This window comes from Ranitomeya imitator, chromosome 8 (assembly GCF_032444005.1).
Source record: "Ranitomeya imitator isolate aRanImi1 chromosome 8, aRanImi1.pri, whole genome shotgun sequence".
NCBI lineage: Eukaryota > Metazoa > Chordata > Amphibia > Anura > Dendrobatidae > Ranitomeya > Ranitomeya imitator.
Window position 1 is genome coordinate 16,847,383 of NC_091289.1, and position 26,938 is coordinate 16,874,320.

Sequence of the window (26,938 nt, forward strand, 5' to 3'; positions counted from 1 at the left end):
GAGATATTTTTGAGCTGGAGACGACAGGAGGTGGCGAGAGTTTTGATGACTATTTTGAAGGACGGGGCAGAGTCGAGGGTCACTCCGAGGAAGCGGGCTTCCAGTACAGGGGAAAGTGTGTTGTCATTTATTGTCATAGATAGATCAGTTAGGGGGGTTGGGTGAGATGATGAGATGTCCTTACCCTTCCCCCAGTCACCAGACCTGAATTATAGCTCCAACCGATGAATTTGGGCAACCAAATAACGCAACTTTACCTACACCGCTTAGAAGATAACCTGGAAGAACCACACTAAGCTGAAGAAGATTGGATGCAAATTTTTGGAATCCTTAAAGACTTATTTTTTTTTAGGATGGGGGTGTCCCTACTTATATTTGCATAAATGATGCAGTTATAATGTATTTGATGCCATCTAAGGCTTTTTTTCCAGTCTTCTCATTCCTGGTGCCTTTATATAATGAGCTATCCAAATATTATGCCAGTCCACATCATTAGGAAGATGAATACAGATGGAATAATTGTGAGACACCGGAGTGAAATTCTATGTATTTATGTCTAATGAAGATGAACAGGATCAGTGGTCTTTCCTGGCCCCTAGTGGGCACATGCCACATCACATCACCAGCCTGGCACTGCACAGTGAGGGATGGCTGTCTGAGCCAATGCCTTGGTCACAGTCAGTCTGGCCACCCTGTGTCTGGCTGGAGATGTAATTATTAGAGGAGACTCCTTGCTGTGATCTAATCCTACCTGCCTCTTCCTGCCAGGAGGATTATTATTATAGCACTGGGTATGGGGGGGTGATGGATGGAGGAAGGCTCCAGTGCTGGTTATTATGCTCTGCTTTGGTTGCATTCTTATTGTGCCAATGATTTGATCAGAAAACAGATGAGATCAGAGCTTTTAAAGCCCACGGCTGCCTGGGAAATAGTCCCCCTTTTCTCCTTTTTTTTCCTTCTGCCCAAATCTGCATTATCGCGGGGGCGCGCACAGGCTCGGGAGCGCGCAGCAGGCAGCAGAAGGAAGCACAGCAAAGATGGAGTCCCAGCAGCTGCAGGGAGGGATGAAGTCAGCCAAGTCTCTGCCGTTGCATTGACACTGCTATTTTCTCTCCCGGCCCCCACAGATGGCAAGGGTCTGTGGCATCACTAAGCATTGCTCTGCTTCCCTCCAGCTCTGCCACCCAGGGCATCTGTCATTTATGTTGCTCCCAGGGACTCTGCTATGTCTGACTAGCTGGGTACCTCTCTCTCCATCCTCTCCAGGAGTCTAGTGCTGGAATCCTGCTCCACCTGGGCATCATCGCCAACAAACTGCATGCCAAGGCTAAGGGCGTGTGGGCAACCTGCATAGCCACTTGTCATAGGGTTGTCGTGTCCAGAGATCTCCTGCCAAGATGCTCCCTTCCCAAGAAGCCTCCAAGCTCTACCATGACAATTACATGAGGAACTCCAGAGCCATAGGCGTCCTATGGGCCATTTTTACCATCTGCTTTGCCATCATCAATGTGGTGGTCTTCATACAACCCTACTGGATAGGGGACAGTGTCAACACACCCAAGCCTGGCTACTTTGGGCTTTTCCACTACTGTGTAGGCAATGGAGCAGGCAACAGAGAGTTCACCTGCAGGGGATCCTTCACAGATTTCAGCACCATTCCTTCAGGAGCTTTCAAGGCAGCTGCTTTTTTTGTGCTGCTGTCCATGGTGCTGATCCTGGGCTGCATCACCTGCTTTGCCCTCTTCTTCTTCTGCAACACAGCCACTGTGTACAAGATCTGCGCCTGGATGCAGCTGTTTGCAGGTAAGTGGGGAGCCACCTCCACAATGGCTGTCAATGGGAAGAGGGGTTCACTATCTTATTGCCCTCTAATTGATGGCCAGGGCTTGGGTGGAAATGGCTTCCAGTTCTTTCTTTATTTTTATTTATTTATTTGTATCCAGAAAGGTAAACAATGCGATAAGATTCCATCCAGGAGTTCCTTAAATCCTCCTCTTGTCTACAATCCTATGATTGCTGCTCCTGAGTTTGTTAATTCTCCATATGCACCTGCAGGTATCAGGACTTCTTTAATATTTCATGGTCAACTTTTATTTACTTATAATAGTCAACAAGTTCAAAGTTCGTATCAAATTGGCTTATTCCATGTGCAATAATATTGTTTTTTTATGGTCAAGAAAAGTGAACCCATTTGATGACAAAGTAGTCAACGGTTCATGAGTTTTTACTACTTCTTTGTTGGGTCCAGAGAGTCACAATGGTTACGTGATGAACGAATATGGCGGTGTCTTCTTAGATTATAATTTACTTTCCCATTCTTTTCTTCCGCAGCATTGAATGATGTGACTACATACAGCCTGGACTTAGAGGGGAGGCATAGGACTGGGGTTGGGTTACGATAATGCAACCCCCTGGCAGCTAAATGGTCACCTAATCCTTTTTTTTGGCCAGTTTTACCAGCGCTTATACTATTATATTGATTGTAAGTGCATGTATCTACCCGGTCGTATAACACCACTGCGAAGTTGGTCGGAAAAGTGTCATTTGGCTGGAAGTTGGATGTCAGTGTGAATTGCGGCTGATTGATGGTTTTCATTATAGGAGGTTTGGTATAGAGACAAGGTGCAGAGTTCTGGTAAAAGCCCCTTCTTGTGTCTGGAATCAGTCATTAGTCATATAGAGTCAGAGGGAAAGAAAATGAAAGGTGCCGTCTAATGTAAATGCAAGGTATTGCCTTCCGAGAGGATAGGACTGACTCAGTGGCTATGGAGTGACAAATGACACACCGAGCCCAGCAATGACATCTTACTGGTTCATATTTCACATGTAAATTGATTTACAGCTTTCCTGTCTTAGCATTAATTACCAAAAACGACAAGTTGCTATTTCATTCTGTTTTGGGTTTTTTTTCTTATAAAAAAAAAAAAAAAAGCGCTACGTTTTATAAAAAGCCTTAACTCATAGGGTTACCTAGCAATGCAGAGAGAAGAAAAGAAGAAAAAGACCTTGGTCTTCAAAGGGAAACCCCAGTTTTCTGCAGCCAGGTATCACTCATGAATAGAATTCCAGAAATGCAGTGAAGACTGAATCAACAGTGACTTATTTCCCTTGAGAATCCGTATGGACATTATTAACTCCGGTTATTGTTTTGTTTTTTTAATGGACACCTAGTTCCTAGTTCCAAAAGTTCATTAGCTCCATACCCCCATCTAGAGATGTGTCTTCTCTGTTGCTAAAAGTGATCAGAATATGCATCCAAATGTTGTCAGCTATGGTTTACAGATTCGATTTTTACAAAGTGGCATTAGTCACGTACAATGGATGCTCGTAATCTATACAGAATGAATAATTCCTTGTATACAGGCTCGGATTGCCTTATTGACTCATTGGGAGCCTATATATAAGTGCATGCATTTTTAATGTAGCATTGGAGTAATGCACAGCTTTACAGCATAGGATGATGTGGGGTTTTCTTTTTTTTTTTTTTTGCATTAGTTCAAATCATGTGCTTGCACCCAAGCCCAGGAGCCACTTCTACCTCTGGACCCCCTATAGATTTGCCACTGCCCCCCCGGTGATAGGTCCTGCACCTAATCAGATACCATCACTGGTGAAATCCCAATGCAAATGCCTTTTTTCCCCTCCCATTAGAACCAGTAAGGATATACTGGTTTAATTGAATACTGGTGCAATCAGTCCCCAGAGAACAGTACTGTGCTAGATGCAAATTTTGCTAACAGATCAGGATCCCCCCATTATCAAATGGTTGCCTAAAGGTGCGTATATATGGTAGCTTTCCAGATTCCGACGACCAAGGGAATATACATCATAAATGCACGACGTCAGCCTACCGTGCAAATATTTAGGTGCCTTCTGGCACCACTCGCCGGCCATTGCTGGGGTATATATACACAAGGGTAAGTCAGCAATCACAATGTGGAAAGCTTCTCTCCCGTCCTCCATCGCTGAGATAATCGTTGCTAAATACACCAAAGTGCGGCGTTTTTGTACCAAATCCCCCTGATTGTATTAGGATCGAGTGTAAACACCGCATTTGCAGGAAGCGTCGTAACGGGGAATCTCTCCACTGAAAAATGAGGTCACTCCGACTATAAATAAAGCAGAAGATCCTACATACGACATGCTCCGTCCTATGGGAATGATTACTGGATGCGCACCCGTGGGAGCTGGCTTTTCAGAATAGTCTGGAACACGTCTTTTTTTACCAGCGGGTGTCAGGACAGTAGATTACATTTTTGGCCCTGGTTCTACCATTTTACATTAAAGCTTTATTCCATCGCAACCCAATGAGATGATCAGCCGATCGCCGCCGGTCCAGTGTCTCTTACCAGCAGTCATAGTGACCACTGCAGGTTAAAAGTAGAATTGCATGTTCCCATTTTAATTAATTTCCCATCTACTCCCTGTGCGCCAGAGCAAAGGAGAATCTCTTGTTTTTGGCACTTAAAGGCGGTAACGTTTCTCAATCATGTCCGTATATCATATAGACTCTCATATATACTCTATATACTCATCACCACCCGAGCTGCCGCCTCACCACCACCCGAGCTGCCGCCTCACCACCACCCAAGCTGCCGTCTCACCAGCACCCGAGCTGCCGCCTCACCACCACCCGAGACGCCGCCCCTCCACCACCCGAGCTGCCACCTCACCACCACCCGAGCTGCCGCCTCACCACCACCCGAGCTGCCACCTCACCACCACCCAAGCTGCCACCCCTCCACCACCTGAGCTGCCGCCTCACCACCACCCGAGCTGCCGCCTCACCACCACCCGAGCTGCCGCCCCTCCACCACCTGAGCTGCCGCCTCACCACCACCCGAGCTGCCGCCTCACCACCAACCAAGCTGCCGCCTCACCACCACCCAAGCTGCCGTCTCACCAGCACCCGAGCTGCCGCCTCACCACCACCCGAGACGCCGCCCCTCCACCACCCGAGCTGCCACCTCACCACCACCCGAGCTGCCGCCTCACCACCACCCGAGCTGCCACCTCACCACCACCCAAGCTGCCACCCCTCCACCACCTGAGCTGCCGCCTCACCACCACCCGAGCTGCCGCCTCACCACCACCCGAGCTGCCGCCCCTCCACCACCTGAGCTGCCGCCTCACCACCACCCGAGCTGCCGCCTCACCACCACCCGAGCTGCCGCCCCTCCACCACCTGAGCTGCCGCCTCACCACCACCCGAGCTGCCGCCTCACCACCACCCGAGCTGCCGCCTCACCACCACCTGAGCGGCCACCTCACCATCACCAGAGCTGCCGCCTCACCACCACCCAAGCTGCCGCCTCACCACCACCCGAGCTGCCGCCTCACCAACCACCCGAGCTGCCGCCCCTCCACCACCTGAGCTGCCGCCTCACCACCACCCGAGCTGCCGCCTCACCACCACCCGAGCTGCCGCCTCACCACCACCTGAGCGGCCACCTCACCATCACCAGAGCTGCCGCCTCACCACCACCCAAGCGGCCGCCTCACCACCACCCAAGCTGCCGCCTCACCACCACCCGAGCTGCCGCCTCACCAACCACCCGAGCGGCCGCTTCACTACCACCCGAGCTGCCGCCTCACCAACCACCCGAGCTGCCGCCTCACCAACCACCCGAGCTGCCGCCTCACCACCACCCGAGCTGCCGCCTCACCACCACCCGAGCTGCCGCCTCACCACCACCCGAGCTGCCGCCTCACCACCACCCGAGCTGCTGCCTGACCACCACCCAAGTGGCCGCCTCACCACCACTCGAGCTGCCGCCTCACCACCAACCAAGCTGCCGCCTCACCACCACCCAAGCTGCCGCCTCACCACCACCCGAGCTGCCGCCTCACCATCACCCGAGCTGCCACCCCTCCACCACCCGAGCTGCCACCCCTCCACCACCTGAGCTGCCGCCTCACCATCATGTACAGCACCTTGGAATTAATGGTGCTATACAAATAAATAATATGTATATTACCACGTGGTACTACAACCAAGCCTTTCAAATCGATGGTCAGCTATGTAATGCCTAAAGAGGCTGGGCCCTCCACAGTGTCTCTCCACCCAGGCTAATAAATGGGGCTTCTATATGGCATCCATATGTCCTAATCAGGTATAGAAAGGGGGCTGCCTTCAGGAGAAGTCCCCATTAATAAAAAAATGAACTTTTTATCATTATTATTTGAGGTGCTGCATGGATCTGTTGACTCCTCTTTAGTGCACACATTGTGGATGCAGCACGGTTTTGCAGCTTTCATAGGTTTTTCTTACATTTATCACCAACGATCGTCATTTACCTTTTTTTTTTAATCAGTATTAGTATTCCAGATGTGACTCTGCACCCGGCCACTGGAGGGTTAACCGCTTCACACATCAAATGCATCCCGAGTAATGCGCCATCGAGGCGTAGTAACAGCGAGATAGCGGCTCTTCTCATCGCCTCCCCATTGTTATATCATGAGTCATAGAGGTAGAGAAGCGCGGATTCCATCCTCATCATCCTCGAAAAGTAATACTACCGCCATCCGTAACAATGAGCAGACACCAATCATCACTGCGGCTACACTGTATCTTTATGGCAAAGTCCTGAATTCTATTATTAATTCCCAAATCCGTGCAAAATTGGAGCCATATTCAATCCTGAACCAATAGTCAGCTCCTCAAGGTATTACCCAACACAAAGAAGACACTTTTTTTTGGGAACAGCGCCGCTCTTGCTCACAGGCTGTGTGTGGAATTGCAGCTCATGGAAAAGAGTGGTGCTGTTTTGAGAACCAAAAACCCAGGCCCTGCTTTCTAATCCCCGGGTACCCCGGATGGGGTACATGTCTCTCTATCATATTGACTAAAGATTTAATTTAGTCTAGAAATATCTGCCAAACAGATCTGTTGGCGCACAAATATCATCTGCTTCTGACGCGCCATCTGTTCTTCTGTCCAAGACGTTGTGAAGCGCATCTTCCTCCAGTGCTTAGCAGACTATAATTGGCTGTAGGCAACATCACAAAGACACGGAGCCCAATGTAAAACATTTATGAGCAAATGCTCTCAGTATTAGTCCTGTTTAGTATTAGTCCTGCTCAGTCCACTTTAGTATTAGTCCTTCTCAGTATTAGTCCTGCTCTGTCCTGTTTAGTATTAGTCCTGCTTGGTATTAGTCCTGCTTAGTCCTATTCAGTATTAGTCCTGCTCAGTAGTAGTCCTGCTCAGTAGTAGTCCTGCTCAGTAGTAGTCCTGCTCAGTAGTAGTCCTGCTCAGTAGTAGTCCTGCTCAGTAGTAGTCCTGCTCAGTAGTAGTCCTGCTCAGTAGTAGTCCTGCTCAGTAGTAGTCCTGCTCAGTAGTAGTCCTGCTCAGTAGTAGTCCTGCTCAGTAGTAGTCCTGCTCAGTTCTGATTAGTGTTAGTCCTGCTTAGGATTTGTCCCGCTTAATATTAGTCCTCCTCAGTATTAGTCCTGCGTCATACTAGTCCTGTTCAGTATTAGTTCTTCTCAGTATTAGTCCTACTCGGTTCTGATTAGCATTAGCCCTGCTCAGTATTAGTCCTGCTCAGTCAGGTTCAGTATTAGTCCTGCTCAGTCCTGGTTAGTATTAGTCCTGCTTAGCATTAGTCCTGCACAGTCAGGATCCATATTAGGCCTGCTCTGTCCTTGTTAGTATTAGTCCTGCTTAATATTAGTCCTGCTCAGTATTAGTTCTGCTTAGTATTAGTCCTCCTCAGTATTAGTCCTGCGTCATACTAGTCCTGTTCAGTATTAGTTCTTCTCAGTATTAGTCCTACTCGGTTCTGATTAGCATTAGCCCTGCTCAGTATTAGTCCTGCTCAGTCAGGTTCAGTATTAGTCCTGCTCAGTCCTGGTTAGTATTAGTCCTGCTTAGCATTAGTCCTGCACAGTCAGGATCCATATTAGGCCTGCTCTGTCCTTGTTAGTATTAGTCCTGCTTAATATTAGTCCTGCTCAGTATTAGTTCTGCTTAGTATTAGTCCTCCTCAGTATTAGTCCTGCGTCATACTAGTCCTGTTCAGTATTAGTTCTTCTCAGTATTAGTCCTACTCGGTTCTGATTAGCATTAGCCCTGCTCAGTATTAGTCCTGCTCAGTCAGGTTCAGTATTAGTCCTGCTCAGTCCTGGTTAGTATTAGTCCTGCTTAGCATTAGTCCTGCACAGTCAGGATCCATATTAGGCCTGCTCTGTCCTTGTTAGTATTAGTCCTGCTTAATATTAGTCCTGCTCAGTATAAGTTCTGCTTAGTATTAGTCCTCCTCAGTATTAGTGCTGCTCAGTATTAGTCCTGTTCCTTAATGGTCATGTTCAGTATTATTCGTGCTCAGCATTAGGCGCACTCAATCCTGCTTGGTATTAGTCCTCCCCAGTATTAGTCCTGCTTAATATTAGTCCTCCTCAGTATTAGTCCTGCTCAGTATTAGTCCTCCTCCGTATTAGACCTCCTCAGTATTAGTCCTGCTTGGTATTATTCCTCCCCAGTATTAGTCCTGCTCAGTCCTGCTTAATATTAGTCCTCCTCAGTATTGGTCCTCCTCCGTATTAGACCTCCTCAGTATTAGTCCTCCTTAGTATTAGTCCTCCTCCGTATTAGACCTCCTCAGTATTAGTCCTCCTCAGTATTGGTCCTCCTCCGTATTAGAACTCCTCAGTATTAGTCCTCCTCAGTATTAGTCCTCCTCAGTATTGGTCCTCCTCCATATTGGTCCTCAGTATTAGTCCTCCTCAGTATTGGTCATGCTCAGTATTGGTCCTCCTCAGTATTAGTCCTCCTCAGTATTGGTCCTCCTCAGTATTTGTCCTCCTCAGTATTGGTCATGCTCAGTATTGGTCATGCTCAGTATTGGTCCTGCTCAGTATTGGTCCTGCTCAGTATTGGTCCTGCTCAGTATTGGTCCTGCTCAGTATTGGTCCTGCTCAGTATTGGTCCTGCTCAGTATTGGTCCTGCTCAGTATTGGTCCTGCTCAGTATTGGTCCTGCTCAGTATTGGTCCTGCTCAGTATTGGTCCTGCTCAGTATTGGTCCTGCTCAGTATTGGTCCTCCTCTGTATTGGTCCTGCTCAGTATTAGTCCTCCTCCGTATTAGACCTCCTCAGTATTAGTCCTGCTTGGTATTAGTCCTCCCCAGTATTAGTCCTGCTTAATATTAGTCCTCCTCAGTATTAGACCTCCTCAGTATTAGTCCTGCTTGGTATTAGTCCTCCCCAGTATTAGTCCTGCTCAGTCCTGCTTAATATTAGTCCTGCTCAGTATTGGTCCTGCTCAGTATTGGTCCTGCTCAGTATTGGTCCTGCTCAGTATTAGTCCTCCTCCGTATTAGACCTCCTCAGTATTAGTCCTGCTTGGTATTAGTCCTCCCCAGTATTAGTCCTGCTTAATATTAGTCCTCCTCAGTATTAGACCTCCTCAGTATTGGTCCTGCTCAGTATTGGTCCTGCTCAGTATTGGTCCTGCTCAGTATTGGTCCTGCTCAGTATTGGTCCTGCTCAGTATTGGTCCTGCTCAGTATTGGTCCTGCTCAGTATTGGTCCTCCTCAGTATTGGTCCTGCTCAGTATTGGTCCTGCTCAGTATTGGTCCTGCTCAGTATTGGTCCTCCTCAGTATTGGTCCTGCTCAGTATTGGTCCTGCTCAGTATTGGTCCTCCTCAGTATTGGTCCTCCTCAGTATTGGTCCTCCTCAGTATTGGTCCTCCTCAGTATTGGTCCTCCTCAGTATTGGTCCTCCTCAGTATTGGTCCTGCTCAGTATTGGTCCTGAGCAGGACAGATTTTAGGGACTTTAGGCTACATTTCTCAGTCATCTCCAGTTGACTTGCAGACATACCCTCCTAACCGGGTCTGCGAGGACGGTGGAATCTGCTTTCTTCCTGCAGTCCTTCTCTCGATCTCCCTGCTGGCGCAGGCACAGTATAAACCTTGCATGGCACCCTTGTTGGTCCTCGTTCCTGTGGGTGCTGTAAAGCTGGGAAATATTATGTTGAGCACATGGATTTGCAGGAGACCCTGGTTCTGTGTCCACACAGAGTTTTGTGGACCCTTTGACTCCAATTTTTAAACAAATGTATTTTCTGTAGTAAATCCACCAAAATACCCTCTTGTATGTGGTTGTTTTCACCTATGTCCTCCATTAATTCCAGTTTCTGTAGGACGACCATACTCTCTGCACAGCACTATTCATATCTCTGTAGTACAGGGAGAAGCCAGAAGCCTGGAGGAAATATCTAGGACGTCTGGGAAATGTAGCTTCTCACATGTGATGCGATACAGGCCAAATATAAGTATCGAAGCGGAAGAAATGGTAGGAAAAAAACCAAGTTTAAATGAGACTGTTAAAATATAGTTTGTAAAGTTATGGATGTACAGGGGTTTGTGAAAAAAAAAACAATACATTTTAAAATAACCCAATTAAGGAATGTTTCAAAGATCTTGCCCCGCCCCCGAGGAACAGTAGAAAACAAAGGAAGGTTGTAACTGGTTATAGGGGAGAAACCACATGTCTCTAGCTTAAAACAAACACAGGGGTGAGTGATCAAAGATTGAAAGAGTTTGGTAAGCTGGATTAAACATTTTTTAAAGGGGTTGTCCATATAAGATAAACATTATAGGTAGGATAGGTCTGAAAGTTATCTTTTACCGGCTCAGTTGTTACCAGTACACCGTATATGGAGCCAGACACCACAGCTACATAAACTGGGTAGTGGCCATTCTTGGGTACTGCAGGTCAGATCTCGAGAAATAGACTGCCCCTTTAAGGTGAATTAATACCGTTTTCAAAGGCAAAGGATTAACCTGCAGTTAAGGGGTCATATCTATGCGTTCATGAGTGTACCCCCAACTACCATAGTAAGTATTAGCCCTCCTGATTGTTAGGGCTGTCAGAAGAGGAGGAAAACGTAGTCTACACCTGAACCCACGGCCTTACCTGTAGGAGGGCGTCACGGCGGAGAGCTGGCGCTGCCCTGTGCCTGTGTGGTCGCTAACGAAGGAGCGTTTTTATGGAGAAAAATAATTACAGAGCAAAATTAGATAATAAGCACAAGCTTTTTACTATACCCAGGGCGATCATTGAAGCAGAATAATTCCCCAGTCTCAGCTTTTTACTGAGTTTATTATAAAACACATAAAATATACGGTTATTACCAAACACAAGAGCGAATCACACGACGCAGAGGCCACAGAGGATCGCATGTATGTAATACTTAAAGGGAAATTATGCAAAACAAATGCCTGCTTTCTTCCAGCAACACTGCCACCCGGGGCCACAGGCAGAGCCTGGTATTGCAGATCAGTCTCAATCTCATTAGCCAACAGATAGATAATTTCAAAATGAAAAAATATCAATGGATATAATGGTATTTTTAATATTTAATGGGTTAAACCACTTCAAAATAATAACTTTTCTATCACTTTACACTTGGCTTACACATGCTGCCATTTTTTTGCTACCCCTGGTGGTCTAGGGGGATGGTAGCAGAGCGGTTTATTAAGCTACGGTGATAGCTGGATTTTTCTTTTATTTGTGATCGAGGGTAGAGAAAATGTTATTGTCTGTATCCTTTATGATCTCTTGTAATGAATTAATGAGGTTTGGTGGTCTAGGGTAATCAATATATAAATGTCGTTTACCCTGGTGATCTAGGGTAGTGGAGGGGCACATTTTTAATCCTTGGTGATCTAGGGTAGAAGTGAGGTTATTTTCTGTATCATTTCTGATCTGTGATAATGGAGGGATTAGTTCTGCTTTCTTGATGGTCTAGGGCAGGGGTGTCAAACTGCATTCCTCGAGGGCTGTGAACAGGTCATGTTTTCAGGATTTCCTTGTACTGCACAGGTGATAATTTAATCACCTACACAAATAATGAGTTGGTGATTAAATGATCACCTGTGCAGTACAAGGAAATCCTGAAAACATGACCTGTTCGCAGCCCTCGAGGAATGCAGTTTGACACCCCTGGTCTAGGGTGATAGATGTTTTAAAGTATTTTACCTTGGTGGTCTAGTTAGTGAAAAGGCAGACTTTTGAATCACTGATGATGGTCTTGTCAGGCTAAAGAGGTGAGGTGGATCCTCAAAGCCCAAGGTCTGGGTGGCACACGAGCCACAAGCGTCAGTGCAGCAGCCAGATGAAGCTCGCGGGTAACAGGTAGCAGAGGTACAGGAGGCTGAAGACAGACAGGAGTTGCAAAACAGGTAGTAGAGGTCCTGGAGACCACAGACAGGTAGCAAAGGTCCTGGAAGCTGCAGGCAGATAGGAGACTGGAAACTGGTAATACAGGTCCTGGATACTGCAGACAGGTAGCAAAGGTCCTGGAAGCTGCAGGCGGACAGGAGACTAGGAACAGGTAGTACAGGTCCTGGAGGGAGACTGCAGACATTTAGCAGAGGTCCTGGAAGCTGCAGGCAGACAGGAGACCGGGAACAAGTAGCAGAGGTCCTGCAGACCGCAGACAAGTAGCAGAGGTCCTGGAAGCTGCAGGCGGACAGGAGTCCGGGAACAGGTTGCAGAGGTACTGGGGACCGCAGACAAGTAGCAGAGGTCCTGGAAGCTGTAGGAGGACAGGAGACTGGGAACAAGTAACAGAGGTCCTGAAGAACCGGGAACAGGTAGCAGAGGTTGTGGAAGCTGCAGACAGGCAGGAGATGTTCTGGAAGCTGCAGGCAGACACATAGCTGACGTCCTGGAAGACCAGAAACAGGTAGTAGAAAGAACTGATGAGCAACTAGAAAGTCTTAATACCAAGACACAGGGGCATGTCTTGGTACTAGGCCTTATATATAGACCGAGGCAGGTGATCACATGGGATCGAGCCGGGCCATCTGCAAAGCCCGACATGGAGGGAGCACAACAGAATTCAGTGGACCAGGATGAGGGGAGCAAAGCCTGGATCAGGGACAGGTGTGTAACAGGTCTAGGTAAATGATATATTATTTAGCTTTCCTTGGTGATCTAGAGCGATGGATGGATATTTTTCCTCTGCCATGGTGGTCTAGGGTCGTGGGTACGCAAAATTTTCATTCCCTCATGGTCTGGGGTAGATGAGAGGTTATTGTCCATATCCTTTCTAATCTATGGTAGCGGAGGGGATTAGCTCCATTTCCTAGGTCTATGGTGATGGGTAAATATCCTCTACCCTGGTGGTCTAGGGTAGTAGATAGGCAAGGTTTTTGAATCCCTGCTGTTCTAGGGTAGAGGAGAGGTATTTTATCTGTATAGAGTGTTGGAAAGGTAAATGTCCTCCACCCAGGAGGTTGGGTCAAGATACCTGTTGCCGGTTCTTGCAGCGCGCAAAACTCTGATGTGTGAATAAAGCCTTAGGAAAGCACAAATCCACAATTTAAGTTCTGCGATTCACCTTGACTCCTCGGTAAGTGGCTCCTGAACGGCCGCTGCACAATCTATTGATAGAAATCTCCAATGCAACAGTTTGATATGTACCCTAGTAGGCCCTGATGCAACCATGAGACGTTTGTATCATCCGCCAGTCACAAACTTATCACAGAATGTTAATCAAGCCGCTAAGCTTCTCCGTCTTAATTGGTCTTGGCATTTTAAGTGCCTGTTCTCCACATACTTTCTGATAGATAGGAACGCTACGGGAACTTACGTAGAGGACGGAAAGATTAATTACATTTTGGAGACGTACCTGCCAGTAAGCAGAGCGATTGGAAGATGTGGCCGGCGTAATGAGCCGCACGCTGTCTGCTGGGATAAGTGATTATATTGACTGTTTTGGAGAGAAGGTTAGGACGAGGCGTCGGCATGAAGAGCGGGTCCCTGGGCATTGCACTTCGGTAAGAAATGCAATGAGAAAAGTTTGGAAAAGTTAAAAACAAACAAAAAAAAATCTTCACGTGATATACAATCGACTGTGAAAATCATGGAGCCCCAGCTAGGGGAATAAGCCAGGTAGCTAATTACAGCGAGCATATTGCTTTTAATTTGAATGTAATGGCAATTAGGTGGCGGGGTAAATGAAGCTATTGAATGCGAGATCAATCTCACTAGCTCCAAGTCTCGGTGTCTCTTGGTTCCACTTCTCAATGGCCCCCAGGGAGGTCGGCGAAACGATGCTCCTGCCTGAATGCGGGTGAATTAATTAGTTGTATGATCAGATTTTAGCTGAAGCTGCAAAGGCAAATATGTGACTTATTAATCTCCGTGATTGTGTGAAGGGGCATCCAGCCCCCCGCAAATAAAGCTTTATCACTGTGCAATAAAACGTGATACAAGATGCCAACGCTTTTCATAGATCTCTGCTTGCTGTCGTTGTGTCACCCAGCAATATTTTTTTGGAATAAAAAAAAATACAAAGGAGAAACTCGTGAATTCTAATTTGGGCTGTTATACTTGCAACACCCCAAAATGTCTGGGGAGAGCTTGACCTTCAATTGCAGGGAGGACTGTCAGTCCCCCTTATTATGTTGTTTATCTCCTGCAATACGCGGGTCGCGCTATTCAGACGATGCACGCCAGATTAACACAAGCATCGTCACAATGCACGCAATGGGTTTCAACAACATAGTGCGTCCAAACATTTTTGCACTTTCCATCAAAAAGATCCAAAATTTTTTAAAACTTATAATTATAGATCAAGTAGCTGTTACTGCTCTGAATCGTTATAGCAGCTTGGTAAAGAAAAAAAAGTTTTTGGATCTTTAAATTAGGTACTTTTGAGTCCTGGGGGTCTGAATTTAACCATTGAGAATGTGGCTAAGGATAAAAGGAATGCACTGTATGGTAATGACTAGGAACGTAGTGAATGTACGGATGATAAGCAGGGTGAGGCTGGGAATCCCTGGTTATGAAAGAAAGAAAGTATAAAAGGGATCAATTCATATTTCCTTTGTGTCCTTATAGTTTTTTAAATAAGAATTTTATATGCTACAGTATCTGTTATTAGTATTTTTAGATTATGTATGATAAATGTTTTGTAAAAAATATTTTGTTAAAAAAAACGTTTGCAGGTGATTAGGTGGTTGAATCACTTTGAAATATATTATCTTTAGGTCAAATATTACATTTCATTTTATCATGATATTGCTATATTTTACATATTTTTAAATCTATATATTGTACATTTTATATTTTATATCGCTTTATTTTTTGAGCATTTTTTGACTTTTTTTTTTTTTGTTTAATTGCTGCGTTTCTGACAGCTGACTGATTGTATAGAAAGGTTTAATTGACCATCATTGAATGCTTCCATCCTATTGGTCACTACCCCTATTTAATGTGCCACTTCCTACACTGTCTGTAAATCCACCTGAGGAAGGTAGCAGTCTGCCGCCGAAACGCGTAGTGGTTTAATAAAAGTTTTACCCCCTGTGATGAGCGAGTATACTCGTTGCTCGGGTTTTCCAGAGCACGCTCGCGTGACCTCCGAGTATTTATGGCTGCTCGGAGATTTAGTTTTCATCGTGCAGCTGAATGATTTACAGCTACTAGCCAGGCTGAGTACATGTGGGGGTTGCCTGGTTGCTAGAGAACCCCCACATGTACTAAGCCTGGCTAGTAGCTGTAAATCATTCAGCCGCCCCGATGAAAACTAAATCTCCGAGCAGCCATAAATAACTCGGAGATCACCCGAGCGTGCTCAAGAAAACCCGAGCAACGAGTATACTCTCTCATCACTATTTACCAGTAATCTATTGCAGTGTACTCTATAGTCATAGCGCTCCTTAAATTGACCACATACATATTTTTACCAAAAAACATTGATATTCCCCTGGAGTGATTGTGGCTGGAGCAGCTAGGGGCCATAGAGTTCATCTCCAGAAAACAGGGCCTGAAGTGACGTCATATCCTGTGAAGTGACATCACGTGACTGGATCTTGGGCCCACGTGACCAGACCAGGAAGCACAGCGCAGGAGCAGTCCCAGAGCAACAGAGCAGGAGTGCACGGGGACGTCCGCTACGGAGTTGTGCAGGGGTGTACAACCCTTCCAGGTGAGAGGCTAATCCCCCACCTTCCATTGAAACATCCCAATTAAACCACCTGGTGCTTCTCATGCTGCGCTCTTCTGTGTTTATTGTCTTGGTGTCGTTCAAAGGAAGCTTCATGGCTTTCTTGCAGGGATAATAATAATAATCTTTATTTTTATATAGCGCTAACATATTCCGCAGCGCTTTACAGTTTTGCACACATTATCATCACTGTCCCTGATGGGGCTCACAATCTAGAATCCCTATCAGTATGTCTTTGGAATGTGGGAGGAAACCGGAGTGCCCGGAGGAAACCCACGCAAACACGGAGAGAACATACAAACTCTTTGCAGATGTTGTCCTGGGTGGGATTAGAACCCAGGACCCCAGCGCTGCAAGGCTGCTGTGCTAACCACTGCGCCACCGTGCTGCAGGGATAGAACTCGGTCCTGGCATGTGGTGGATAGACAGGTGGACTGTGCGTCCATTTCGAGAACAAGACAGACGGGTGCGCTGTACGTTCATCGTGAGACCAGGATAGACTGGTGCGCTGTACGTCCATCGTGAGACCAGGATAGACGGGTGCGCTGTGCGTCCATCGTGACACTAGTACAGACAGGTGCGCTGTGCGTCCATCGTGACACTACTACAGACAGGTGCACTGTGCGTCCATCGTGACACTACTACAGACAGGTGCGCTGTACGTCCATCGTGACACTACTACAGACAGGTGCACTGTGCGTCCATCGTGACACTACTACAGACAGGTGCACTGTGCGTCCATCGTGACACTACTACAGACAGGTGCGCTGTGCGTCCATCGTGACACTAGTACAGTCGGGTGCGCTGTGCGTCCATCGTGACACTAGTACAGTCGGGTGCGCTGTGCGTCCATCGTGACACTAGTACAGTCGGGTGTGCTGTGCGTCCATCGTGACACTAGTACAGTCAGGGGCGCTGTGCGTCCATTGTGACACTAGTACACTTGGGTGCGCTGTGCGTCCATCGTGACACTAGTACAGTCGGGTGCGCTGTGCGTCCATCGTGACACTAGTACAGTCGGGTGCACTGTGCGTCCATCGTGACACTAGTACAGTCGGGTGCACTGTGCGTCCATCGTGACACTAGTACAGTCGGGTGCACTGTGCGTCCATCGTGACACTAGTACAGTCGGGTGCGCTGTGCGTCCATCGTGACACTAGTACAGTCGGGTGCGCTCTGCGTCCATCGTGACACTAGTACAGTCGGGTGCGCTGTGCGTCCATCGTGACACTAGTACAGTCGGGTGCGCTGTGCGTCCATCGTGACACTAGTACAGTCGGGTGCGCTGTGCGTCCATCGTGACACTAGTACAGTCAGGGGCGCTGTGCGTCTTCCTTTTTGCAGTCTCCTGCTAATTTTAAATCACCTGTGCCAAATGGTAGGAGTCCAAGAAAGGGGACAGAGCATGCAGTACGCTAAAAGAAGATCATGGACCACACCTCCAAAACATAATATATATTTTTGCCCAGCGCCATTATATCAGTGTGTGATTTTTGGAGGTGCGGTCCATTCTCTTTTTTAGGATATTGCATGATCTGTCCTTTTTTTTTGGATGTGCACTCCTCCAATTTGGCAAAGATGATTTACATTATCCGGAGATTGCAGATGGGTCCAGCCTATTTTTGCTCTCATTTGAGAGCTTGGGGAAGGGGCGGTCTCGCTGCAGTCCGGTCCGATGGGCGTCGCGGTCTGGTCCGGGGTCTCCTATCTTACGATGACAGGGCAGACAAAGTACGCCTGCGCCGGAGCCGCAGCCTGAAGACAAGAAGAGGATGTCATCCTATGAAGATGGGAGGCCCCGGACCGGACCGCCCGCCCAGGTGAGTATAATCTAACCTCTTCTTCTCATCTTTCAGGATACATCGGGGGCTTATCTACAGCATTACAGAATGCATTCCAGAATGCTGGAGATAAGCCCCTGATGCCGGTGGGATTACCTCACTTTCAATTTTGGGGGTGACAGGTTCCCTTTAACCTTCGTGTGATGCATCTTAGAGGAAGGCAAACCAAGGAAGAAAGCTTGGCATATCTTAGATGTAATCATGTTGCAGGACAATGCAATCTATTGTTCTCTGCTGTCAGACACTGGGGGTCGGCTGACCGTACTGCCTCCTGTTCCTCTGTCACACAAGGGGCCACATGTGGCCCTAATCTTCTCAGGGAAAAATCCATCGTACAAAACATTCACATTCCCACAATCGCAAGGTCACCGGACACTAACCACCTCCCACACCAATAAACTTCCCCACTAGGAGAATTGAATCGAGTCTCACACAAAGAATATATTAAAATATGCTGATATTATCCCCAAAGGACTGAAATACCGGGGAGACATTTATTGCTCTGTGAGAAATGAAATACATTTATTCATCTTGAACTATGGAGATAATTGAATTGGCTCCCACTTCATTGCATTCAGACCTGACCCCGGCGGCGCGGTGGTCCTGGGTTCCTCCCGGTGATGAGCTGCACTATGAGGCTAATCCAATTTATTACAGATGGGGCAATAAAAACATAGAATTTTCCAACTAGATGGAAAAACTATATATACATTATATTCTATTATGCAGTCACTATAGGGTTAAGGCCGTGGTCCGTTCAAGTAATCTCCTATTCTTCCTTTAGTAAAACATGACTTTTTTTTTCTAGCAGGAGCGCCACTCTTCTTCTTAAAATAATTCTGGTATTACATTTATTTTGATATTGCAATACCAGATATGGACTATAGAGAAGGGTGGCGCTGTTTCTGGAACAAAGCAGTCATATTTTTCTAATCTTAGATAACCCCTTGAAGCCAGTAAAGCACAAACACAAAAGGCTGACCTCTTACATTTCCTGGTTTCTGTAGAACTCCGTTCAGCTTCGCTGTGTAGGATGGGACAGGGTCAGCTGAGTCATCTCTTTATCATTATAAGGTTACGTGCACACAGCCGTTTAAATCGTACAAGCGAAATCTGTGGTCTTGACAGATCACACTCGTACCCATGTTATTCACTGGGGTTGTGCATATGTACGATTTGCCTATGAGAATCGGATAGCACTCACCTATTCATCTCTATGGATCCGTGACAAAAATAGGACCCCAATGACATCCGAGCGCTGCCTGATTTTCAAGGACTGACATAATGGAGAAAGTGGAGAAACTTTTTTTTTTTTTCCTCTCCACCTCTAAGAAAATCAGATTCTACTCTGGTCATATAGGCTCATCAAAAAAGACCAATACCTTTAAAAATAACCTTTTAGTGATCAGTATATTTTAAGAAAAAAGCAAGAAAAGAAAACACAAAAAGTGAAAAACCAAACAAAAAACAAACAAAAAACAAACAAAAATCTATTGCTGATCTGTAACCACTAGTTGATACAACAGCAGGGGTGCTGGATAGGCCTATATGACCCTAAATCCCCCTAGCTGAACCCCTGCCTAACAGCGGAGGTTGGCACCCCCCCCCCAACTCAACAGCAGCTTGCCCTAAATTCCCTACATGTCCCTATGGTGGTTAGTTTGTTAATAGTTTATTAAGGGGAAAAAAGAGAATAGATTCTTGCCCTCCACGACCCCTATTATTGGCTGCGGAGGTTGGCACCCTATCACAACACGCAAAGTGGCGCCCCCGCTCAGTGAAGACTCATCTAGTTTGTGGTTTTCTTTGGTTCCTTTTTGTTGTCTCGGTGGCTTAGTATTATTCATGCCCATATTTTTATTCCCTGGACTGTTTAATTTAGTGTTTTATGAAAGGCACAGTTACTTTTTGATTGGGATTCTTATTGTGGTGTGTGTGTGTTTTTTTTTGTGTGGTTTTCCCCACCATAGGGATATGTAGGGAATTTAGGGCAAGCTGCCGTTGAGTGGGGGGCGCAAATTGCATCTCAAGAGGGTGCCAACCTCCGCTGTTAGGCAGGGGTACAGCTAGGGTGATGTAGGGTCATATAGGCCTATCTAGCACCCCTGCTGTTGTATCAACTAGTGGTTACAGATCAGCAATAGATTTATTTATTTTTTTCGTTTGGTTTTTCACTTTTTGATTTTTGTGGGTTTTTTCTTGTTTTTTTTTTTTAATATACTGACCAATAAAATGTAATTTTTAGAGGTATTAGTGTTGTTTGATAAGCCAATATTACAACTAATCCCAATAATTTTGATTTATAGTTTTTTGATGCTCTGGTCGTATACTCTGGTTGTCCTCTATCTAGTCATACTTTGGTTGTACTTTTTGCTCTGGTCATGCTCCAGTCGTGCTCTGGTCTTACTCTGGTCATCCTCTGGTCGTACTCTGGTCTTACTTCTTACTCTGGTCTTACTCTGGCGTACTCTGGTCTTACTCTGGTCTTACTCTGGTCTTACTCTGGTCTTACTCTGGTCTTACTCTGGTCGTACTCTGGTCTTACTCTGGTCTTACTCTGGTCTTACTCTGGTCGTACTCTGGTCGTACTCTGGTCTTACTCTGGTCTTACTCTGGTCGTCCTCTTGTCTTACTCTGGTCGTACTCTGGTCGTACTCTGGTCGTACTCTGGTCGTACTCTGGTCGTACTCTGGTCTTACTCTGGTCTTACTCTGGTTGTACTCTGGTCGTACTCTAGTCTTACTCTGGTCTTACTCTGGTCTTACTCTGGTCTTACTCTGGTCTTAGTCTGGTCTTACTCTGGTCTTACTCTGGTCGTACTCTCGCCTTACTCTGGTCTTAGTCTGGCCTTACTCTGGTCGTACTCTGGTCTTACTCTGGTCGTACTTTGGTCGTCCTCTTGTCTTACTCTGGTCTTACTCTGGTCGTACTCTGATCATACTCTGGTCTTACTCTGGTCTTACTCTGGTCTTACTCTGGTCTTACTCTGGTCTTACTCTGGTCTTACTCTGGTTGTACTCTGGTCGTACTCTGGTCTTACTCTGGTCTTACTCTGGTCTTACTCTGGCCTTAGTCTGGTCTTAGTCTGGTCTTAGTCTGGTCTTACTCTGGTCTTACTCTGGTCGTACTTTGGTCGTCCTCTTGTCTTACTCTGGTCTTACTCTGGTCTTACTCTGGTCGTACTCTGATCATACTCTGGTCGTACTCTGGTCTTACTCTGGTCTTACTCTGGTCTTACTCTGGTCGTACTCTGGTCTTACTCTGGTCTTACTCTGGCCTTAGTCTGGTCTTAGTCTGGTCTTACTCTGGTCTTACTCTGGTCGTACTCTAGTCTTACTCTGGTCTTACTCTGGTCTTACTCTGGCCTTACTCTGGTCTTACTCTGGTCTTACTCTGGCCTTACTCTGGTCTTAGTCTGGTCTTAGTCTGGTCTTACTCTGGTCTTACTCTGGTCGTACTTTGGTCGTCCTCTTGTCTTACTCTGGTCTTACTCTGGTCTTACTCTGGTCGTACTCTGATCATACTCTGGTCGTACTCTGGTCTTACTCTGGTCTTACTCTGGTCTTACTCTGGTCGTACTCTGGTCTTACTCTGGTCTTACTCTGGCCTTAGTCTGGTCTTAGTCTGGTCTTAGTCTGGTCTTACTCTGGTCTTACTCTGGTCGTACTCTAGTCTTACTCTGGTCTTACTCTGGTCTTACTCTGGCCTTACTCTGGTCTTAGTCTGGCCTTACTCTGGTCGTACTCTGGTCTTACTCTGGTCGTACTTTGGTCGTCCTCTTGTCTTACTCTGGTCGTACTCTGATCATACTCTGGTCTTACTCTGGTCTTACTCTGGTCTTACTCTGGTCTTACTCTGGTCTTACTCTGGTCTTACTCTGGCATACTCTGGTCTTACTCTGGCCTTACTCTGGTCTTACTCTGGTCTTACTCTGGTCTTACTCTGGTCTTACTCTGGTCTTACTCTGGTCGTACTCTGGTCGTCCTTTGGTCATACTCTGGTCTTACTCTGGCATACTCTGGTCTTACTCTGGCCTTACTCTGGTCTTAGTCTGGCCTTACTCTGGTCTTACTCTGGTCTTACTCTGGTCTTACTCTGGTCGTACTCTGGTCGTACTCTGGTCGTACTCTGGTCGTACTCTGGTCGTCCTCTGGTCTTACTCTGGTCTTACTCTGGTCTTACTCTGGTCGTCCTCTGGTCGTCCTCTGGTCGTACTCTGGTCGCGCACTGATCAGATTGTGATTAGCATCGGACCGATTTTCTTGGATGGAGAAAAAAATAAAATATAAGTTGCTACATTAAAAAATATGCATAAATAATACATTCTTCCTGTTGTACAGACTTCCATTTAATGAATGGAGGCTGAAATGAAATTCATGAAAATTCCCTTTAAGTCATACAAGAAGCTTTATATGAACCTGCGCTTGTGTCTGTTCTCTCCGGTGGGGATAGATTGTAGCTCATTAGTGGTGTATGGCGTGGCACTAAATATGCATAAAGAAACATAAGCAGCGGGGGGATTAATAATGACACGCTGGGCACTGCGGACGCTCTGCCAGGAATCACGCATCACCACCCTCCTCCGCTCCGCACTAACACGGGGGAAGGCCTAATGTCTGGAATTATTGATTCTAAAACTTTTTGGATTCCCTTTTCCATTTTTATCATCGGTTTCTGCACCTCACAGATAGGGATCCAAGCTCTAATTAGATCCTGCCCTACAGGATCCTATTATAAGGGTTTATTAAAGGGATTTACTCCTGATGAAGGCACCTGCCCACATTTCATATTGGGGGATATGGACTGTGTAGGGGTGATGATTTCCTCTTTTTTTGTCGGGGCCAGAATGGAGAACGCAGATCTGATTACCAGGTCATTACATGGTCGGACATATACTTACATTCTAGAAATCAAGGACCTGCGGAAATCAATTTTTCACTTTGCCAGCTCCTTTTTATAGGATCCATGTTGTACAGATATCTAATACTGTGCCCATGGACTACTATGGGCCAATAACTGCAACTCCAAGGGGGTGACTAGGAGACACATAGGTTTGCATAGGAACTGTAGCCCCAAATAGAAGCAGATTTGTATTGTTGTTTTGCTTTAGATACAATGTAGCGAAAATGGCAACATAAAAATTAATAACTAAAAATAAACAAATAAAGTTATTGTAAAAGTATACAGATTAACAGAAACATGAGGCCAATTAATACATTTGGCAATTGCAAATTTAAAAAAAAAGTAAAAAAATGAAGAAATATAAAATTGAAAAAGTATGTTCTTTAACCCAAGAAAAATGCCAGACGACTGCATTTAATAAGTCAAATTTGACCCCAAGAAGTGAAAAACGACAGCTGGGCTGGAGCTGTAAGGAGGACGCCTCATACAGAGACGCTGCACTTTCCAGACAGCGATTACATTAAAAGCGAAATGTTTTTTAATTGGCCGGCGCTGGCCGCTGCCTTCACTTCATTACTTCATCAATATACCTTGCCGCTACTAAGTGGAAACGGATGATTTAAAGGATTTGCAAAAAATGATAAAACTAATCATTCTGCCCTAGGAAATAATTCATGCGCCATTATTAGATATCTGGGATTCTTCCTGGTAATGTTTCTGTATTAAGGATCAGACGTCCATGAGATGTAATTACCAGACAGCGGACTCTCCTCTAATGTGTGCGGAGGTGTGGAGAAAGAATTAATGGCAGAATCTAAGAAGATAGAGGGGATGTCCAAGGCTACATTATATTGATGGTTAGCCCCACCTCCCCCCAGTATATGGCTGGTTAGCCCCACCTCCCCCAGTATATGGCTGGTTAGCCCCACCTCCCCCCAGTATATGGCTGGTTAGCCCCACCCCCCCAGTATATGGCTGGTTAGCCCCACCTCCCCCAGTATATGGCTGGTTAGCCCCACCTCCCCCCAGTATATGGCTGGTTAGCCCCACCTCCCCCCAGTATATGGATGTTAGCCCCACCTCCCCCAGTATATGGCTGGTTAGCCCCACCTCCCCCAGTTTATGGATGTTAGCCCCACCTCCCCCAGTATATGGATGTTAGCCCCACCTCCCCCAGTATATGGATGTTAGCCCCACCTCCCCCAGTATATGGCTGGTTAGCCCCACCTCCCCCAGTATATGGATGTTAGCCCCACCTCCCCCAGTATATGGATGTTGGCCCCACCTCCCCCAGTATATGGATGGTTAGCCCCACCTCCCCCAGTATATGGATGGTTAGCCCCACCCCCCAGTATATGGATGGTTAGCCCCACCTCCCCCAGTATATGGATGTTAGCCCCACCTCCCCCAGCATATGGCTGGTTAGCCCCACCTCCCCCAGTATATGGATGGTTAGCCCCACCTCCCCCCAGTATATGGATGTTAGCCCCACCTCCCCCAGCATATGGCTGGTTAGCCCAACCTCCCCCAGTATATGGCTGGTTAGCCCCACCTCCCCCCAGTATATGGCTGGTTAGCCCCACCTCCCCCAGTATATGGATGGTTAGCCCCACCCCCCCAGCATATGGCTGGTTAGCCCCACCTCCCCCAGTATATGGCTGGTTAGCCCCACCTCCCCCCAGTATATGGCTGGTTAGCCCCACCTCCCCCAGTATATGGATGTTAGCCCCACCCCCCCAGCATATGGCTGGTTAGCCCCACCCCCCCAGCATATGGCTGGTTAGCCCCACCTCCCCCAGTATATGGCTGGTTAGCCCCACCTCCCCCAGTATATGGATGGTTAGCCCCACCCCCCCAGTATATGGATGGTTAGCCCCACCTCCCCCAGTATATGGCTGGTTAGCCCCACCTCCCCCAGTATATGGATGGTTAGCCCCACCCCCCAGTATATGGATGGTTAGCCCCACCTCCCCCAGTATATGGATGTTAGCCCCACCTCCCCCAGTATATGGATGGTTAGCCCCACCTCCCCCAGTATATGGCTGGTTAGCCCCACCTCCCCCAGTATATGGATGGTTAGCCCCACCCCCCCAGTATATGGATGGTTAGCCCCACCTCCCCCAGTATATGGATGTTAGCCCCACCTCCCCCAGTATATGGATGGTTAGCCCCACCTCCCCCAGTATATGGATGGTTAGCCCCACCTCCCCCAGTATATGGATGGTTAGCCCCACCACCCCCCAGTATATGGCTGGTTAGCCCCACCTCCCCCAATATATAAATGGTTAGCCCCACCTCCCCCAGTATATGGATGGTTAGCCCCACCTCCCCCCAGTATATGGATGATTAGCCCCACCTCCCTCCAGTATATGGATGTTTAGCCCCACCTCCCCAGTATATGGATGGTTAGCCCCTCTTCCCCTAGTATATGGATGTTTAGCCCCACCTCCCCAGTATATGGATGGTTAGCCCCTCTTCCCCTAGTATATGGATGATTAGCCCCACCTCCCTCCAGTATATGGATAGTTAGCCCCACCTGCCGCAGTATATGGATAGTTAGCCCCACCTCCCCCAGTATATGGATAGTCGGCCCCACCTCCCCCCAGTATATGGCTGATTAGCCCCACCTCCCCCCAGTATATGGCTGATTAGCCCCACCTCCCTCCAGTATATGGATGATTAGCCCCACCTCCCCCCAGTATATGGATGATTAGCCCCACCTCCCTCCAGTATATGGATGATTAGCCCCACCTCCCCCCAGTATATGGCTGATTAGCCCCACCTCCCCCCAGTATATGGATGATTAGCCCCACCTCCCCCCAGTATATGGCTGATTAGCCCCACCTCCCTCCAGTATATGGATGTTATCCCCACCTTCTCCCAATATGTGGATAGTTAGCCACACCTCCCCCCAATATATGGCAAGTAGCCCCACCTTCCCCCCCGTATATGGATGGTTAACCCCACCTCCCCCCAGTATATGGATAGTTAGCCCCACCTTCCCCCAATATATGGATGGATAGCCGCCCTCCTCCCAGTATATGGATGGTTAGCCGCCCTCCTCCCAGTATATGGATAGTTAGCCCCACCTCCCCCAGTATATGGATGGTTAGAAAGAAAGACTGGGCAAAAATGGCCGGCATGGCAGAGTTCCAAGACGAAAACCACTGCTGAGCAATAAGAACATAAAGTCTCTTCTCAGGTTTGCCAGAAAACATCTTGATGATCCCCAGACAATACTCTGTGGATTGACAAGACAAAAGTTGAACTTTTTGGAAGATGCATGTCCCATATATATCTGGTGTAGAAGTAACACAGCATTTCAGAAAATGAACATCATACCAACAGTAAAATGTGGTGGTAGGGTGATAGTTTATGGCTGTTTTTCTGCTTCAGGACCGAAAAATCTTGCTGTGGTAAATGGAACCATGAATTCTGCTGTCTACAAAAAGATTCTGAAGGAGAATGTCCGTCCATCTGCTTGTGACCTCAAGCTTAAGAGCACTTGGGTTGTGCAGCAGAACAATGATCCAAAACACACCAGCAAGTCCACCTCTGAATGACTTAAGAAAAGCAGAATTAAGACTTTGGAGTGCCCTAGTCAATGTCCTGACCTTAATCCGATTGAGATGGTGTGACATGACCTTAAAAAGACGGAAACCCTCCAATGTGGCTGAAATCAACAATTCTGCAAAGCTGAGTGGCCAAAATTCCTCCAGAACATTGTAAACACAAAACAAGCCAAAACCAAATCATATTAAGTCTAAAAAATTTGTTTAAAGTCACAACCCTGATATCCATCCAGGCTAATGAGCCCCGACTAACGCAACCAACGCGGGGCGCCCCATCACACTTACATCTAACCTTTGTTTCAAGACATATTTGTATAAATGGCCGTCGGCTAATTCATAAAATAATTTACAAGTCAGGAGATCAATAGCTCATAATGCGACTTCCAGTGGAAAGTAAGTGCAGATGGCGAATAAAATTATAGAAATCAATGACATAACTGCGCTCATGTCACTTTTATTCCACAACTTAACCAATTACAGGCCGCTCCGGGCAATGACTGATTGTTTGGAGCTTATAATTTAGGATATTTAATGGGGTTTCCCAGGGATGGAGTAATTCCCCTTTTACAAAAGCCATTATTAAATAACTTACTGGTGAATTCTGGGTAAATGGAGGAAGGTCCTACACTCAGGACCCTGATTTAATAGACAAGA

At 46.9% G+C, this 26,938-nt stretch overlaps 1 protein-coding gene across 1 annotated transcript in view; it reads left to right on the forward strand.

Annotated features, from left to right (window-relative positions):
* Positions 1-637: 637 nt before the first annotated feature.
* The window catches only part of LHFPL4 (LHFPL tetraspan subfamily member 4), a 94,332-nt gene continuing 68,031 nt past the window's right edge, over positions 638-26,938 (forward strand). Inside the window, exon 1 of the mRNA XM_069736440.1 lies at positions 638-1,803. Coding sequence (XP_069592541.1) covers positions 1,398-1,803 — 406 coding nt within the window. The 5' untranslated portion in view covers positions 638-1,397. The remainder of the gene's footprint in view (positions 1,804-26,938) is intronic.